The sequence below is a fragment of the Lemur catta genome, chromosome X (genome assembly GCF_020740605.2).
Source record: "Lemur catta isolate mLemCat1 chromosome X, mLemCat1.pri, whole genome shotgun sequence".
NCBI classification, from domain to species: Eukaryota; Metazoa; Chordata; class Mammalia; order Primates; family Lemuridae; genus Lemur; species Lemur catta.
In genome coordinates, this window is record NC_059155.1 from 35624680 (window position 1) to 35640878 (window position 16199).

Sequence of the window (16199 nt, forward strand, 5' to 3'; positions counted from 1 at the left end):
CTCTCCACTTCAGATGTTACACCTCCCCCCCACCCCCACATTCCAGTGGCTGTGGTTGCCTTGACTTTTGTTTTCTGGTTCTTCATTCCAGAAAGACTGCAGATTTTCCATCTGAGTTTTAGGTGTCTTTCACAGCATTAGTTTCAACCTGACATCAGGCTACAAGCTGTAAAAACAGGTCACTCATCTTGTGATATTGCATTTTCCAAGTGCCTACTCTTCTCCAGAATTTGCCTGCTTTTGTTCATTTTCCAATGCTTTTATTTATTTATTTTTTTGAGACAGACTCTCGCTGTGTTGCCCGGGCTAGAGTGAGTGCCGTGGCGTCAGCCTAGCTCACAGCAACCTCAAACTCCTGCGCTCAAGCAATCCTACTGCCTCAGCCTCCCGAGTATCTGGGACTGCAGGCATGTGCCACCATGCCTGGCTAATTTTTCTATATATTTTTAGTTGTCCCGATAATTTCTTTCTATTTTTAGTAGAGACGGGGTCTTGCTCTTGCTCAGGCTGGCCTCAAACTCCTGACCTTGAGCGATCCCCCCGCCTCGGCCTCCCAGAGTGCTAGGATTACAGGCGTGAGCCACCACTCCCGGCCTCCAATGCCTTGAAGTCATTGCTGTATGAAAGAGAGTTGAGTTTATTAAGAGCTGCTTAGCCATACTGAAATAGGTGTTGATTTCCCAATGTATTTTGTTTACATATGGGGTTTTCTATTATAAATCTTGGTGGAGAAACAAACAAACTAACTCCAATTACATTCTTGATGCCAAACTGCTTATGTGTTGAAGCTAAATCATCACCTCTCTATAGTACCTGATTGCTCTAGCAGAGTTCATTTGTGCTAAGAGAAGAGCCATAATGGCTTTTGGGTCCACAGGTCATTTTTAGAAATATAAACTTTCACCTCCCCATTATAAACCAGGTAGATGATTGCAACTTGAGAGGCAACGTGGATAATAGGAAAAATGTGGGCCCAAAATCATATATATCTTTTTTTCAGCCACATCCCAGATGTGTGATCCTAGGCAAGTCACTTAATCTCTCTAAGTCTATTTCCTGATGTCATAATACGATGTACCTCTCAGGGCCCATAAAGAGATTAAATGAGAAAATGCAGGTAATCGTGCCCACATACCCTGTTTTGTCTGGGAGAGTCCAGGTTTATGACTCTGGTCATAGTGTAATTGTCAATAAAGCCCCCTGTCACTCTCTAAAATATTCTAGTACTTGTCAAATACTATTACCAATCAAATCAGCAAATACTTCTGATACTAGGTGTCTTGGTCCATTTTGTGCTTCTGTAACATAATGTCACAGACTGGGCAATTTATAATGAACATAAATTTATTGGCTCATAGTTCTGGAGGCTGGGAAGTCTAAGATCCTGGGGTCAGCATCTAGTGAGGGCCTTCTTGCTGCATCATGCCATGGTGGAAAAGGCCAAGAGAGGATGAGAGAGAGCAAGAGACGGAACTTGCAGCCTCAAGTCCTTTTAAAATTGGCATTAATCCATTCATGAGTGTGAAGCCATTGTTACCCAAATACCTTCCATTAGACTCCCATCTCCCAACACTGTTGCATTGAGGATTATGTTTCCAACACATGCTTTTAGGGGGACACATTCAAACTAAAGCAGTGGGTCTCTAGCAGAATTCCCAAGGGCTAATGCCTCACTTCCCTGCTCTCCTTTTTTCTTTTCTTTTCTTTCTTTTTTTTTTTTTTTTTTTTTTTGAGGAAGAGTGTCACTCTGTTGCCCGGGCTAGAGTACTGTGGCATCAGCCTAGCTCACAGCAACCTCAAACTCCTGGGCTCAAGCAATCCTTCTGCCTTGGCCTCCCAAGTAGCTGGGACTACAGGCATGTGCCACCATGCCCGGCTAATTTTTTCTATGTATATTTTTAGTTGTCCAGATAATTTCTTTCTATTTTTTTGGTAGAGACGGGGTCTTGCTCTTGCTCAGGCTGGTCTTGAACTCCTGAGTTCAAAGGATCCTCCTGCCTCGGCCTCCCAGAGTGCTAGGATTATAGGCGCGAGCCACTGTGCCCGGCCACCCTGCACTCCTTTTTAACAAAAGCATTGCTCAGTAAACCATGGAGCAAGTGCCTAATGCCATTGTATTGTGTTTTTTGTTGTTGTTGTATTTTGTTTTTGCCCCTTTCACCATATGGGGAAAGGTGGCCTAATTGCCAATACTGGCCTTTATTTCTGAGAATCAGGCAAATGGCTGAACTTGTTATTGCCCTTCCCACCTCTATTATTACTCAGGTGGAAGCAGGTTAAAGGGGGAGAACCTCAGGGATATGCTTAGAAAGGGAAAAGTGTGGGGGGTGTCTGTTCTATGTGTACCAGGATCATGTCTTGGCCTGTGATTCTGAGTGAGTGTGTGTGTGTGTGTGTGTGTCTGTGGGTGTGTACAAAAGGTGTATTATACCTTATGGAACTAGTTGCCACCCTTCAGCCCTCTGCATGATACTCTAGGGTCAGGCTGAGGTGAGAGGTGGGCAGGACTTCACTCTGATGATTGAAGACTCCAGCTTTTATTTTCTGCCTTTTCTTGGCAGATACACCTAGGTGATATCCCTCTGGGGAGGACTTTGGCTTCCATATATTTGCCTAAATCACTGGCCAAGAGACTTCTTCTGAACAGCTTACAGACCATCTTGTTTAGTTTCTTTGGCCAAACTTCCCTGTTTAAGGTAAGTTCTTGCCTCTGGTAACTGTGATAAGCTGACACATGGTGACTCATTATAATTATGAACTCTTGCTATTTGCTTGATGTTCTGTTTATTTTAGAATCTTTTCTCTGATTGCTTTCGCAAATCTTCCAGCACAACCCCTGGCCCTTACCATGAATCAACATCTACTTTAATGATGTTCTGCAGTTTTTAATTTTCACAGCTCCTCAGCTTTGGATGGGACCTTAAGCATTATTTGGTGACCAAGCAGAGGCCTCAAGATGTTTCAAAGCCATAAAAGAACAGCAAGTTCTCCTAATGAAATGCAGATTCAGCTTGTCAGTGCTTTCTTCTCAAATCTCCCCTGGCTCGTCAAAGCCAACATGTCCACTTTATTGGGCCAATTTATTTGAAGCTGAGTGATGTCCAGTAGGACATGTGCCAGCAGGCATATGTTACTACTTCCCACTTCCTCCCCAGAACCTTCTCTGAGGGCTCCAGTCCCCACCTGCTATGAAACAAAGGTGGTATGATGTGATGCTGAAGAGCGTGGACTCAGGGTCAGGTTGGCTGAATTTAAATCTGGCTATGCCATGTTCTACCTGTGTGACCTGGGATGAGTTACCCAACCTCCATGTGCCTTAGTTTGCTCCTCTGTGACATAGGGTAATAATAGCATCTAATAGAGCTACTGAAGGATTAAAGAAGTTAGTATATTTAAAGTACTTACAATAGTGCTTGGCATGTAATAAAGCACCATGTAAGTGTTTGCACTGCTATTATTTTTACTATCCTATCTTAGGTCTCTGCCTAACAAAAGGCTCATTCTTTCAGGCCACTCTGTGTCATCTAGCTGTTGGGAAGACAGCAATCAGAGCTCGGGTGAAGTTGAGTCCCTGAGTCTCGCAGCCTTGCTTTCACTGCTTCCTCTAACATCTTTTGATCAAAATCTTAACAGTCACTATAACATATTATCTTAGAAACTGTTGATAAGACACCACTGTTGGACAACATGTACCTCCTCCTCCACTCCTCCACTAGCTGCAGTTCTCAAGGAGAGGGACAGAAACTGAGGCACTAGGCAGGCACAATATGGCACGAGGGCTCTGGCAGCACAGAAGAGGGCACCTACCCTTGTGTGCAGATCAGGAAAGGCCCAGTGTAAGAAAGGTCTAGGCCAAGCCCTGAGAGTTGAATAGGAGCTAGAAGATGAAAGAGGATGAAAGGAAGGAGGGAGGAGGGTTTCTGGCAGAGGGAACAGGTTCAGAGGTATAACAGGTACGACTTGACACTAGAGTGCAAAGGGTGGGGGAGTGAGGAATGATTTAGTCCTTTCCCAGCATGGCCACCATATTGTGGGTAACAGAAACGAAGCCAGAGGACAGGTTAATTAAGTTTGGGTCACTGTGTGTGTCTCCTCTTTTGGCCTTTTCATTACAGAAAACTGTGTGTCTTAGATTAAGTTGGGAGGGTCATTAGATATCATCTAGTCCACCCTCTTTCTTCATGTCACCGATGGCCCAGAAGGGGGAGGAACTGGAGAGGCACAAGAGAGCTCCGGCTAGCACTTGGCCTTTCAGTTGTCAACAGGGCCCTTTCCACTATATCTTGCTGCTGACCCACCTGTACGTCAGGTTGTCTGAAGCAAATTCTGCTGGAAAGGGAGCAATGTCCCCTCAGGCTGACTTTGGATGAAGAGAACGGGTCAGAAACAGGAAGTGAGTAACTTCCTGGTGGAGCCCTGGGCTACATTCACAATTATCCAGGTATCAATGGCTATAGGGCTCAGGTGGGGTAGGGAGTGAGGACTGCATACCATTTTTGCAGAAATAAGAAGCCCTAGTATCTTCTAAAAGTGGCCTGGCAGGCTCTCCGAGGAACATCATCTGGGCTCACTTCCTCTAGGCTTTTTTGGCAGGTTCTCAGAGGATTTTCTTCCTTTCCCTCCTGTCTGGCACTACCATCTCTATCTCTTGCTTTTTTTTTTTTTTTTTTTTTCATGTGTGCCCCACAAGAGGCAGCCTCTCACCTAGCTTGCTTCCTAGAGCCTTGGCCTGGGGTACTTTGGCACTGTTAATTAGCAAGCCCCGCATCTCAAGAGGTACATTCTAGTTTGTTGCCTTTAAACCAAGATTTATTAAGCAACTGTGCACTGTTATTCACTAGCTGTGTGACCTTTGTCCATATGGACATTGAGCCTTTCCAAGCCTCAGTTTATCTGAAAAATGCTTATATGATTTCAGTGAGGACTGAAGATAGTATGTGTGTGAAAAGCACCTAGCAAAGTAACTGGCTTACGGTGGGCACAAGATAAAATACCAGCTGTGTGCTAGGCTGTGTGGGGAATGCCAGAACATGTAATGCCTGGGCTCTGGCCTCAGAGCTCACGGTCTGCTAGGGAGGAGATGACTGCCCTCAGACACTTGTTTCAAGCTGGATGTTGATCAACCTGCTTCTCTCTCCAGTGAGGATAGAGCAGAAAGTGGTTTATAACTTACCCATGATAGATTTAGGATCCTCATAAAGAGGAGCTCCTTAAAAGTAAATAAATATGGCTGAGGGTTAGAACCGGGATAAGTTGTGAAATGTCAGGGTCCAGAGGGTTATCAAAATAGGGAATAGTTTCATTTTGTTGTCACTGTAGTACTGAGTAGTGGGTGCAAAACTAATGCTTGTTGGATAGGTATTTGAATGCATGGATGTATTAATGAATTGTTCTAGCTTGGTATAATGGAGACCTTATGTGAAGACAAGAGACGAGCTGAATGACCTCCGAAAATGTATCTTAGGCCGGGCTCAGGGACTCACACCTGTAATCTTAGCACTCTGGGAAGCTGAGGCGGGAGGATTTCTTGAGCTCAGGAGTTCAAGGCCAGCCTGAGCAAGAGTGAGACCCCGTATCTACTAAAAATAGAAAAATTAGTTGAGTGTCATGGTGCATGCCTGTAGTCCCAGCTTCTCAGGAGGCTAAGGCAGGAGGATAGCTTGAGCCCAGGAGTTTGAGGTTGCTGTGAGCTATGATCAGGCCACTGCACTCTACCTGGGGCAACAGAGTGAGACTCTGTCTCAAAAAAAAAAAGAAAGAAAGAATGAAAATGTATTCTTAGCTTGCAATTTTATTTTCCACATTTCTGTACCTAATACTGTGTGTAGCACTTCAAAATTCTAGGTTGATTATTAACACGGAAATTCGGAATTTAGGACATGAACTCCTCTTCTCTATGTTTCATCTACAGACCAAAAACTTCACTAAAGCTTTAACCACATATGTTGTGAGTGCCAGCATTTCAGATATGTCTATTCAAAACTTGACTGACCCTGTGGTCATCACTCTGCAGCATTTTGAAGGAAACCAGGTAACATGTCTATTTTCACTGCAGAATAAAATGGCCTCAGGACCCCTCTATGATTTTTCTGTTAAAAACAATTGGCTAATTAACAGATGTGATTATAAGACTTAATGAAGAATGTTGCATTTCAGGTAGCAGAGGTGTATTGTAATTGGAATCTTCTAGAAATAATGCCTTATCCTAAAGGGGTAGTGAATGGTGAGCATTCTAGCACTGTGACATACTGGCAGAAGAGTGACTGGGGACAGGTGGATTTTTTGGTTGTCCCATCACACTAAATGACATTTAATTCCATTTATTTTTTAATGAGACAAACAACTTAATTCAAAACAATTGAACATTTGTATTCTTTAAATTTCCATAAAGAACATTAAAATGTGTATTAATTGTCACCAAAGGACTAAAACCATAGTCATATGGCACAACATAAGGTATATATTACTAAATAATCAAATTTAGCCTCCATATAAGAATGAATTCCATTCTTTGATGTTATTGTATGTCCAGTGTAACATCTCAATGGCTTCCTTAGTTCTCAATATAAAAGACCATATGGTTCAGCATATTTTTCATTAGTCTTGGTTCTAGAAGGGAAAGAGAGAAGGAAGAGAGGGAGAGGGAGTTTAAAAAACAGATATCAAATGAGACATGGTAGGTAAGAGCTCACAATTCAGGCTGGGGTTACAGCTCTTCAATCCTCCCTAATAACTAATTGTGCCTTGCCTCCAGTTTGTTGGAGATTATGAGAGTTGGTGAGGCCTTAGGAATACTCAATAGGTCTAATGAGGAGGCAGCTCAACCTTGTGTTCATAAGGCTTGATCTCAGCTGTGAGCCCCAAATGCCAGAGGTCCATAAGGAACACCTACCACACATCTGTCTTATACTGACTATGCACAGCCTCTTCCTGGACCTTGTATCAGGAAGGTATGGCAAATTCCAATGCTACCAGATATTTTAAAGGACACATACCAGAACACTGTGCAGTGACATGTTGTTTTCTCACTTGTAAATCCAGAGTTAGGTGGAGTGAATCTTAAAACCAATTCAAAAATTATCTGAGTCTATGTGTGCATGTGTGCGTGTGTGTGTGTGTGTGTGTGTGTGTGTGCTGTTTGAAAAAATATCAAGAAGAAAACACTTGTGTTTATTTGTCACAGTGTGGTAACCATCACAAGAAAAGCTGTTTACCTCTAATTTCTTTTTCTCCAGAATTATAATCAAGTTGATTGTGCCTTTTGGGATTTTGAGAATAACAGTAAGTATTTTTCTTAGCAGGGTTTGACTTTGTCCCAGACCATTTTCCCATTTGACAGTTAGGTGGGAGAAAGTTGTGCCAAAGCCACTGTTTTATCAGACCCTACAGAGTACTCTGAGTGACCAAGATATGGAATATGATGTTTACATCAAATTAGGGCACAAGAATTAAAAAAAAAACAGTGTTCCTTTTTGATAAGACATTTATGTGCAAAATCATAAAAATCACACAACTCTGGGGTAAGCAAAGCTGGAAGAAAGAAATCTGGAAGGCCCAGTGCAGAGTAGCCTTGAGCTGTTTGAACAAAGTTGAGGAATGAACACCTGTCTTTTCATCTGTGCTTTTCCTTAGGGATTTGCAAAGTCTACTATCTCCTTCCCCTTTTTCTCTTTACCTCTTCTAGACTGTGTGACCTTGGGGAGGCCATGTACCCTCTTTGGGCCCCAATTTTTTAATCTTTTCATTGAGGAGAGGAGACTTCTTGGTTGGTCTCTAAAGGCGCTTCTTGCTTGGATAACTATGAGTCTTAGGGGAGGGACAGTAAGAGAAGAGGTTGGGGATGGTTATTGCTGAATAGGTTCCTCTTAGGCTTGCCATCTTTACTGGAATCTCCAGGGATATCACCAAATCTCAGAGAATTCCCACGCAGAATGGATTCCTCCTGGAATGCCAGGGGTGGCTATGTGAGGAGTCCTTCTACCTGTGGAAGCTCTGCCTAGGAATTTTCACTTTTCCAGTATCCTTGGAATTCTGGGAGAAAAGGGAGATTCTTTTCCCATTCAGCTTCCTGGAGTGTAGGACTACTACTTCTTTCTGACAAACAGAGATAACACTGTCCTTTCCTGGTCCTTCACCTCACCCCAAGTCTCCCATGAAAAGAATCTTGTAAAGTGATGAGCTTTGTCCCCCATAGCCTCAATAAGTTGATCTCTGTGTTTATTAATGTAAATTGCTGGGCTTCTCCCAGGTCACACTTCACCCTTGCCCCTTTGCCCAATGTATTCAGAACCTCTTCAATTTATGGCATTATCACAGATGGACAAATTTTGACCATACTTAGCGGCCTGCCCTGGAATAACCCCTCTGGTCTAGTGCCACCCTGGAAGTTCTACTCTAAATCTGATCTAGTACCCAAGATCTATAGGTTATGAATGTATGAATGTTGGTTCTGGAACGCTGAGTATGCTCAGGAGAAACTAGGCAGATGTCAAGTAGACCAAAGGCCCTAAGGAGCTCCAGATCATGACCTGGCTCAGGCACAAAGCACTTGAGACTATTTGAATTCTGGGTTGAACCTGTTGTTTCAGATGTCTATTCCAGTCCTTCCAAGTAGGCTTAAGGGTCAGCCTACATTCTGCAGGTCTGTGTCCTTCAAAAAAATTCTAAATCTGCCTATTCCCTATTTGTTGACTATTTAAAGAAACAAAAAGCAGTCCTTACTCTGTCACTCCAGCATGGTGGCAGGACTATTGTTCATGATTAGAGTCTGACCTAATCTTTAGAGGTACGGTACAAGAACAGGAAAAGTGAGAGCCAAAGAAGTTATGTCATTTATTAAGTCCCCCAAAAGTCAATTTAACCTATTAGACTTAATTTAATTTCAGTGTTCAACTATATTTCTATCTTGCTATCTTAACAAACAATGCTAATTATAACACACATTTGAATGGTGCATACAATGAAAAAGTAAACATTTCTGAGAAAAATAAAATTGTTTTGAAATTTCCTTCTGTCTCCTGCAGATGGGCTAGGTGGATGGAATTCATCAGGCTGTGAAGTAAAGGAAACAAATGTAAATTACACAATCTGTCAGTGTGACCATCTCACCCACTTTGGAGTCTTAATGGTGAGTTGTCTCTTAATCACTCCTTAATAGAATTTTGACAACTTTTATTAGATTATGGACCAGTAATATATGTGTGAACTAAATTATGGAAAGATGGTATGGAAGTGGAAAAAAAGCCCCCCTACACTTTGTTTATCCAAAGTAGAACAGATTGAGACAAATATTTATTTTCTCCTTATAAAATGAATGCCTGCTTCTCAAATTTCAACAGTACAGAAAATGTCCCTTTAATCTCCCTCCTAAGAAATCACCGTCTTTAAAAGTCTGGTATGTATATTGATTTAGATTCTTTTCCTATGTGTATACTAATATGTTTTTTTGTTTTATAAAAATGGGATTGAATTATTCATACTGTTTTTACCACTTACTTTTTTCAGCTAAAATATAAATTAGCAAATATGTATCCATCTACTTCAATGTTTTAAAAAACCTTTATAATGTACTATTATGTGGATTTAACACAATGAATTTAACCAATCCCTGATAGGTGGCCATTTTAGCTATTGCCAGTTTTATGAATTATGAACATTGCTGTAATACACATTCTTACTCATTTGTCTTCAAACACTGATGAAAGTATTCCTGTAGGTTAAGCTGACAGAAGTAGAATTTTTGGATTAAAGGGTCTGATTGTTAAAATTTTTAAATTTAGGGAGGACAATAGGGGCTCACTGAGTTTTCCTTCCAAATGACTCTCAAATGTGTCCCTTCTCTACCCAAGAATACTTTCTTAGTTCTCTTAGGTTGCTTTATTATATAGTGTTACCTGAATGTGTTGTACATGAGTTGTTTCTTCAACTAATTGTAAGCTCTTTGAGGGCTGAGGCTCTCTTTTATATTTCTTTATTTTTTTTTAATATATCTATTCAACAAATAAGTGCTCAATTGATACTTGTTGAATTTTAAGAATTTTTTTTAGCTTCCTCCAAATTGGCTAGAACATTACAGTAGGAGTCAAAAGACCAGAGTTTGTGTTCCAGCTCTGTCAGTAACTAGCTATGTGATCTTGGTCAGGTTGTTTCATTTGTTTGGACCTTATATTTTTCTTCTGAAATGTGAATGACTGGAGTAGACTAGGGTTTCCCAACCTTGGCATTATTGCTATTCTGAAGAAATAATTTTTTGTTATGGAGGCTGTTCAGTACCTTGTAAGATGCTTAGCAGCGTCCTTGGCCTCTCCCCACTAGATGCCAGTAGCACCTTCCTTAGTTGTGACAATCAAAAATGTCTCCAGACATTGCCAAATATCCCTGGGAGAGGGACAAAATCGCTCCCAGTTGAGAACTACCAGAGTAGACCAATGCTTCTTAACTTTTTATGAGTCATGAATCTCTATAACCATCTGATGAAAGCTATAGGCCCTCTTCCCAGACCAATACACATATATTCAAATAATTTTACATGTCATTTCAAGTCTTTTATGATTCTCAATTAAAAAATTACTGGACTATGTGATCTCTGAGGTCCATTTTGTCTCTTAATTTTATGAGAATCATTTAAGGTCTAAGGAAAAGGAACATTTTTTTGATGTTCTGTGGAGTGTTTTGGGACACTCAATTCAGATAATGATTGACTTTGAATCCCCAATTCACATCTATTAGCTTGGTTATGTTTTTAAATGTGGAACATGTTAATGACAATGGAACCAAGGACTAAATGTTCTTCCAATGCTGTTGAGGGCTTTCCATGCTATGTACACAGTAAGTTGCACTAGACATACTCAGCAAACAATATATGGTCCTGCATATATCCATTTACATAATCTGGTTTTATAAGCTCTATAGCAGAGATGTTATATATCCTTGGAACCTCTTGTTAGTGAGCACTGGAAGCTTTTTGCCATAACCTTGCTCTGGTAAACATATAAAATACAACATGCTGTGTTGCCTAGGATTTATCCAGGTCTACAGTGGATGCAGTGAATGAACGGGTATTAGTGCTTATAACGTACACCGGATGTGGAATCTCCTCCATTTTCCTGGGAATTGCAATGGTGACATACATAGCTTTTCAGTAAGTTGAGATACAGCCTTGCTTTGAGTAAGTTTAATCCGGTTTAATGGATGTTGTTGTCATTATAACCTTGTTAATTTCATGAGCAAATCACAATAGGAAGAGATCAGATCCATTTGATTATGAAGTGGACAGGTTAAAAACAAAACAACCAAGGCCCTTCTGAAAAGAAAATATTTTAATTGGATTTTTAAAAAGCAAGAGGGTTGAGATAGGAAAATATTTCTCTGCCAGAAAATGAGAGCACTAACCATAAAGAAAAAGTTTATGAAGTGGACATTATTAAGAACTTCTTTAATCAAAAGACACAATTAAAGTGAAAAGGCAAACCATAGATTGGGTTTCCATATTGACAATGCATATATCTGATAAAGACCTTGTATGTAAAATATATAAAGAACTCCTACAAATAAAATTGCAAAAGATGAACAATACAATTTGAAAATGAGCAAAAGACTTGAACAGGCACCTCACAGAAGAGGATATCCATGCCTAAGCCATATGACAATGTTCTAAACATGGTTACTCATCAGAGAAATGCCAATTAAAACCACAATTATGCACTTCTATGTACTCACCAGAATGGCTAAAATTAAAAATACTGACAATAGCAAGTGTCAACAAGGATGTGGAGGCCAGGCGTGGTGGCTCACGCCTGTAATCTTAGAACTCTGGGAGGCCAAGGCAGGAGGCTCACTTGAGGTCAGGAGTTCAAGACCAGCCTGAGCAAGAGCGAGACCCCGCCTCTACTAAAAATAGAAAGAAATTAGCTGGACAACTAAAAATATATAGAAAATGTTAGCTGGGCATGGTGGCACATGCCTGTAGTCCCAGCTACTCGGGAGGCTGAGGCAGGAGAATCGCTTGAGCCCAGGAGTTTGAGGTTGCTGTGAGCTAGGCTGACGCCACGGCACTCACTCTAGCCTGGGCAACAAAGCGAGACTCTGTCTCTAAATAAATAAATAAATAAATAAACAAATAAACAAATAAAATACAAACCAAGGATGTGGAACAGCTGGAACTCTTATACATTGCTGGTGGGAATGTAAGATGGCACAGACACTTTGGAAAACTGTAGTTATTTTTGGCAATACCCACTGAAGATAAATATACATCTTACCATTGACCCAGAAACTTCACTCAGGTATGCACTCAAGAGAAACGAGTGCATATGTCCTCTGAAAGATATATACAAGAATATTCATAGCAGTTTCAGTCATAGTAGCTCCAAATTAGAAACAGTCCCAGTCAATGTACATTAACAGTTGACTGGATGAATAAATTATGGTATATTCATAAAATGGAATGCTACATACACAGCAGTGAAAAAGAAAGAATTACTTCCATGCAATACAACATAATAGCTAAGTCTCATAGACATAATAGAGTTGAGCAAAAGAAGCCAGAAAAGTAAGAGAGCATACTGTATGGTTCCATTTATAAAAAGTTCCAAGTGCAGGCAAAACTACATCTATAAGGATAGAATTAAGAATATTGGTTATCTCTGATGAGGGGGAAGTGGTTATTGAATGGGAGAAGCACAAAGGAGCCTTCTGGGGTGTGGAAAATATTCTATCTCTTGATTCCGGTGGAAGTTCCACAGGTGTATACATATGTAAAGATTCATTGAGTTGCATTAGGATTTGTGCACTTTACAATTTATCTCAGTTGAAAAAAACTCATTCACACAAAATGAAAATTGCAAAATTTAAATCAATAAATACTTAACAGCAGTGTAAAAGAATTAAAGGGGAAAATATATTTTTTTTTATTTGGGAAAATACTGGGTCAGTTTCTGCAAAGTAAAATTGTGATCACTTAGTAAAATTTCAGGCCATATTTTCCATGATACTAAACACTGGGATCTTTGGAAATATTCAAGTAACTGTACTTGGAATGGTTTCCATAGTTATCCTGCTGTTTGGTAATATGTAGCTCCGGTCTGCTGAAGCAGTGATAATAGAATTGTAGTATTCAGGAAACTCCTTCCTTCCTTCTTTCTAAAAGAGAAAAAGAAAAAAGGGGACTGCCTAGTGGAGACAGGTTAATATTATTGCTGTTAGTGAAGGTCACTATATTTAGGATACTTTTACTGTATCTGGAAGGAGGGTGGGGGCTCTAAAATTCAGAACATGTAAGGTAAGATGAGTAATTTAACTTTAATAGGTAGCTCTTTTATTCTTTCAGTTATTACACAGATACTATGTGGCAATACTTGATTAAAAAAAGAGGCTCAACCTAACTTAACGTTGTGTTTTTCTTTTAGCAAACTTCGCAAAGATTATCCTTCCAAAATCCTGATCAATCTGTGCACAGCACTGCTGATGCTAAACCTGGTATTTCTGGCCAATTCCTGGTTGTCATCGTTTCAAAATTCGGAACTTTGCATCGCAACTGCAGTGGCACTTCATTACTTCCTGCTCGTTTCTTTGACTTGGATGGGCCTGGAGGCAGTCCACATGTATTTTGCTCTAGTCAAAGTCTTCAACATATACATTCCAAATTATATCTTTAAATTTTGTCTAGCTGGTTGGGGTAAGTATATCTACCATTATCCTGGATGTCTCTGTTTTAAGTCTGTGTGTCTTTCCAATTCTAGCTCCCTTAGGCAGATTATTTGGGACCAAATTCTGTTAATCTCATAGGTAAAAAATTCAGGATCACCTCGCTGATGTTTAAGTGTATGTCTCTTTCTCTGCCTGTATTGCTCTATAAATTCAACATTTAACTTTTACGGTGGGGAGTTGGTACACAAGTATTTATTAAGCACTTGCTTGTGTGCTATGCTAAATGCTGGATCTACAGTAGTAAACCTGTCAGATTGAATCCCAGAAGTTACAATTGCAACAAATAATAATATGACAGCTAACACTTAGGTAGCAATTATGTGTGCTTTACACACTCATTTAATCTTCACAATATCTCTATGGGATAGGTTCCATCATTATTCCCATTTAATAGATGAAGACACTGAGGCACAGAATGATTAGGTAATTTGCCCAAACTCACACAGCTAGTAAGTGACAGGGCTGGGATTTGAACCAGGGTGTCTGTCTCCATAGTTTGGACTTTCAACTTCCATAGTTTTGCCACATTGTTTAAGGAACGGGGAAAAGAGTGGAGATGGGTGAAAGGGTGCTGGGTAGCCAGGACCTGACTCTCATCACACCTTGTGACTGTGCTTATCACTGCTGCCCTTGGAAGAAGCCAGGAATGGTACTCAGGATAGATGTTTCTGAATATAAATGCCATTTCATTGGCTTGCTTTACTATATTTCTAACTGACATGGTCAGCTCAGCTCCTTTTCCCTGCCCCTTGTCTATTCAAAACAAATGTGGGGTTCAGAAAATGTGTTAGATGCATAGGAGATATATCTGTTAAGTAGGATACATAGGGTATATAGGAAGATAGATTTTAACTTCTACTGCCTTTGTGAAAATGATAGCTTCCTAATTAACTACTTATTCTTTTAATGAGTTCATTAGCATAGTCCATGCTTTCACTGGATACACAGTCAGTGTTATTATCTATGCTAACATGGGGAACAGAGACAAGCAAATACTAAACAGAGCATAATCTAAAAACTTGTTTTGGTACACATTGGAATCCATCAGAAACAGGGCCAAAAGCAGTCATACACTCCACTTTGTGCCTGGCGTCCCTCATCTTGATTTAACCAGAGGACTGAAAAACATGGTGGAAGAGGCTTCATGAATAATCCTAAAAGCATATAACCCACATATGGCTAATTGTGAAAGGGCTGTAAATATCACTCCACCCTCGTTTTCCTTCTCCCTCATCATCGCTCATCCTCAGCTTCCCTTTCAGACCCTTCCTCCAGTGCTGGCTTCTTGTCTCTTTGATCTCATTCCACACACACTTCCTGGGGCACCGGGGGAGTCAGGAATGGCTAAAGCATGGTACTTGGAAGCAAGAAAACCTTGAGATACACACACAAGCCAAGGCCAAGGTCTGACTGGCTCAACCAGTAAAGAAAAATACGAGTCACTTTTAGATTCAGTTTATTACTTACATAGACAGCGATAGGAAGAGTAGCTAAAAGTGCCAGCTCCCAAATTCTTGTCCCACACGTTGAAAAGAACAACACCAAAACAAAGAGAACAGATGACTGCCCCACGAGTTGTGGGCTTCCCTGTTGCTGGGGAGCCGGTTCTAAGCGGAAGCTATGCTGTTTTCTGTTCTGCAGCTCTGTTCTTAGGGGCAGGGTACAAAGCCCCACACCACCCAAGAACCCTGGGAGGGGATGAGAAACGGTGTCATGACAGTCTCCCAGTGGAGATAAGGAGGCGAGTGGGAGATGGCATTGGAGTACCTCTCGGAGACCTCCCTTCTTCTTGCATTTGTGGAAGATCACAGGGCACTCCGCTAAAATTTACATATGCCTTTTTCTGCATAGCCCGCGTGGATATGTGCAAGGTCACCAGGGAGCCACTGCTGAGCCGTTCAGCTACGGGGAGTTTCAGAGCATTTAAACATTAGAGAAATGCAATCAACTATAAGGAAAATAAATATTAGCATCTGTTTATGTTTGAAAGCCCTGCCTTCCTCATGCCAAAGCAACCTGTTGAAAAGGTTTATTTCTTTATTTAAATCCCTGTCCAAGGCAGTAGATTTGTCCATATTTTTTTAATAACAATATAATACTAGGGATAATTTTTTTAAAGCAATTTTTTAAAGTGTAAACATAACTTCTATCCTAAATGTGAGACCTCCCTTCTGGCCTCCAGGGGGTATTTTGTACAAACATCTGTATCATTCTTGGCACTGTGCTAGGTGTGGGGTATACAGATTTGAAGGGACTGTCCTGTTTATCACAGAATAAGACGTTGGAGGATTTTTCAAGGTGTTTCACACTCCGGGGTTTGGAACAGTCTTGGAAAGTATGTTATAAAGCCCCTAAAATGTGTGTAGATGTATGCTCTTTGTTTAGGAGAAATACAATTGTAGAAATAAAGCAATCAGTTAAGTTTTGCAAATGTACATGAAATTGGATTTTTAAACCCCGTGTCTATACTCTCGTCACGTTTGACCATTTTG

The 16199-nt window shown here is 40.5% G+C and overlaps 1 protein-coding gene across 1 annotated transcript in view; it reads left to right on the top strand.

Annotated features, from left to right (window-relative positions):
- ADGRG4 (adhesion G protein-coupled receptor G4) overlaps positions 1-16199 on the top strand; it is a 102832-nt gene that overhangs the window by 73166 nt on the left and 13467 nt on the right. Inside the window, exons 13-18 of the mRNA XM_045538837.1 lie at positions 2562-2696; positions 5912-6031; positions 7236-7281; positions 9024-9127; positions 11019-11140; positions 13407-13675. Of these exons, the coding sequence (XP_045394793.1) occupies positions 2562-2696; positions 5912-6031; positions 7236-7281; positions 9024-9127; positions 11019-11140; positions 13407-13675 (796 nt within the window). The remainder of the gene's footprint in view (positions 1-2561; positions 2697-5911; positions 6032-7235; positions 7282-9023; positions 9128-11018; positions 11141-13406; positions 13676-16199) is intronic.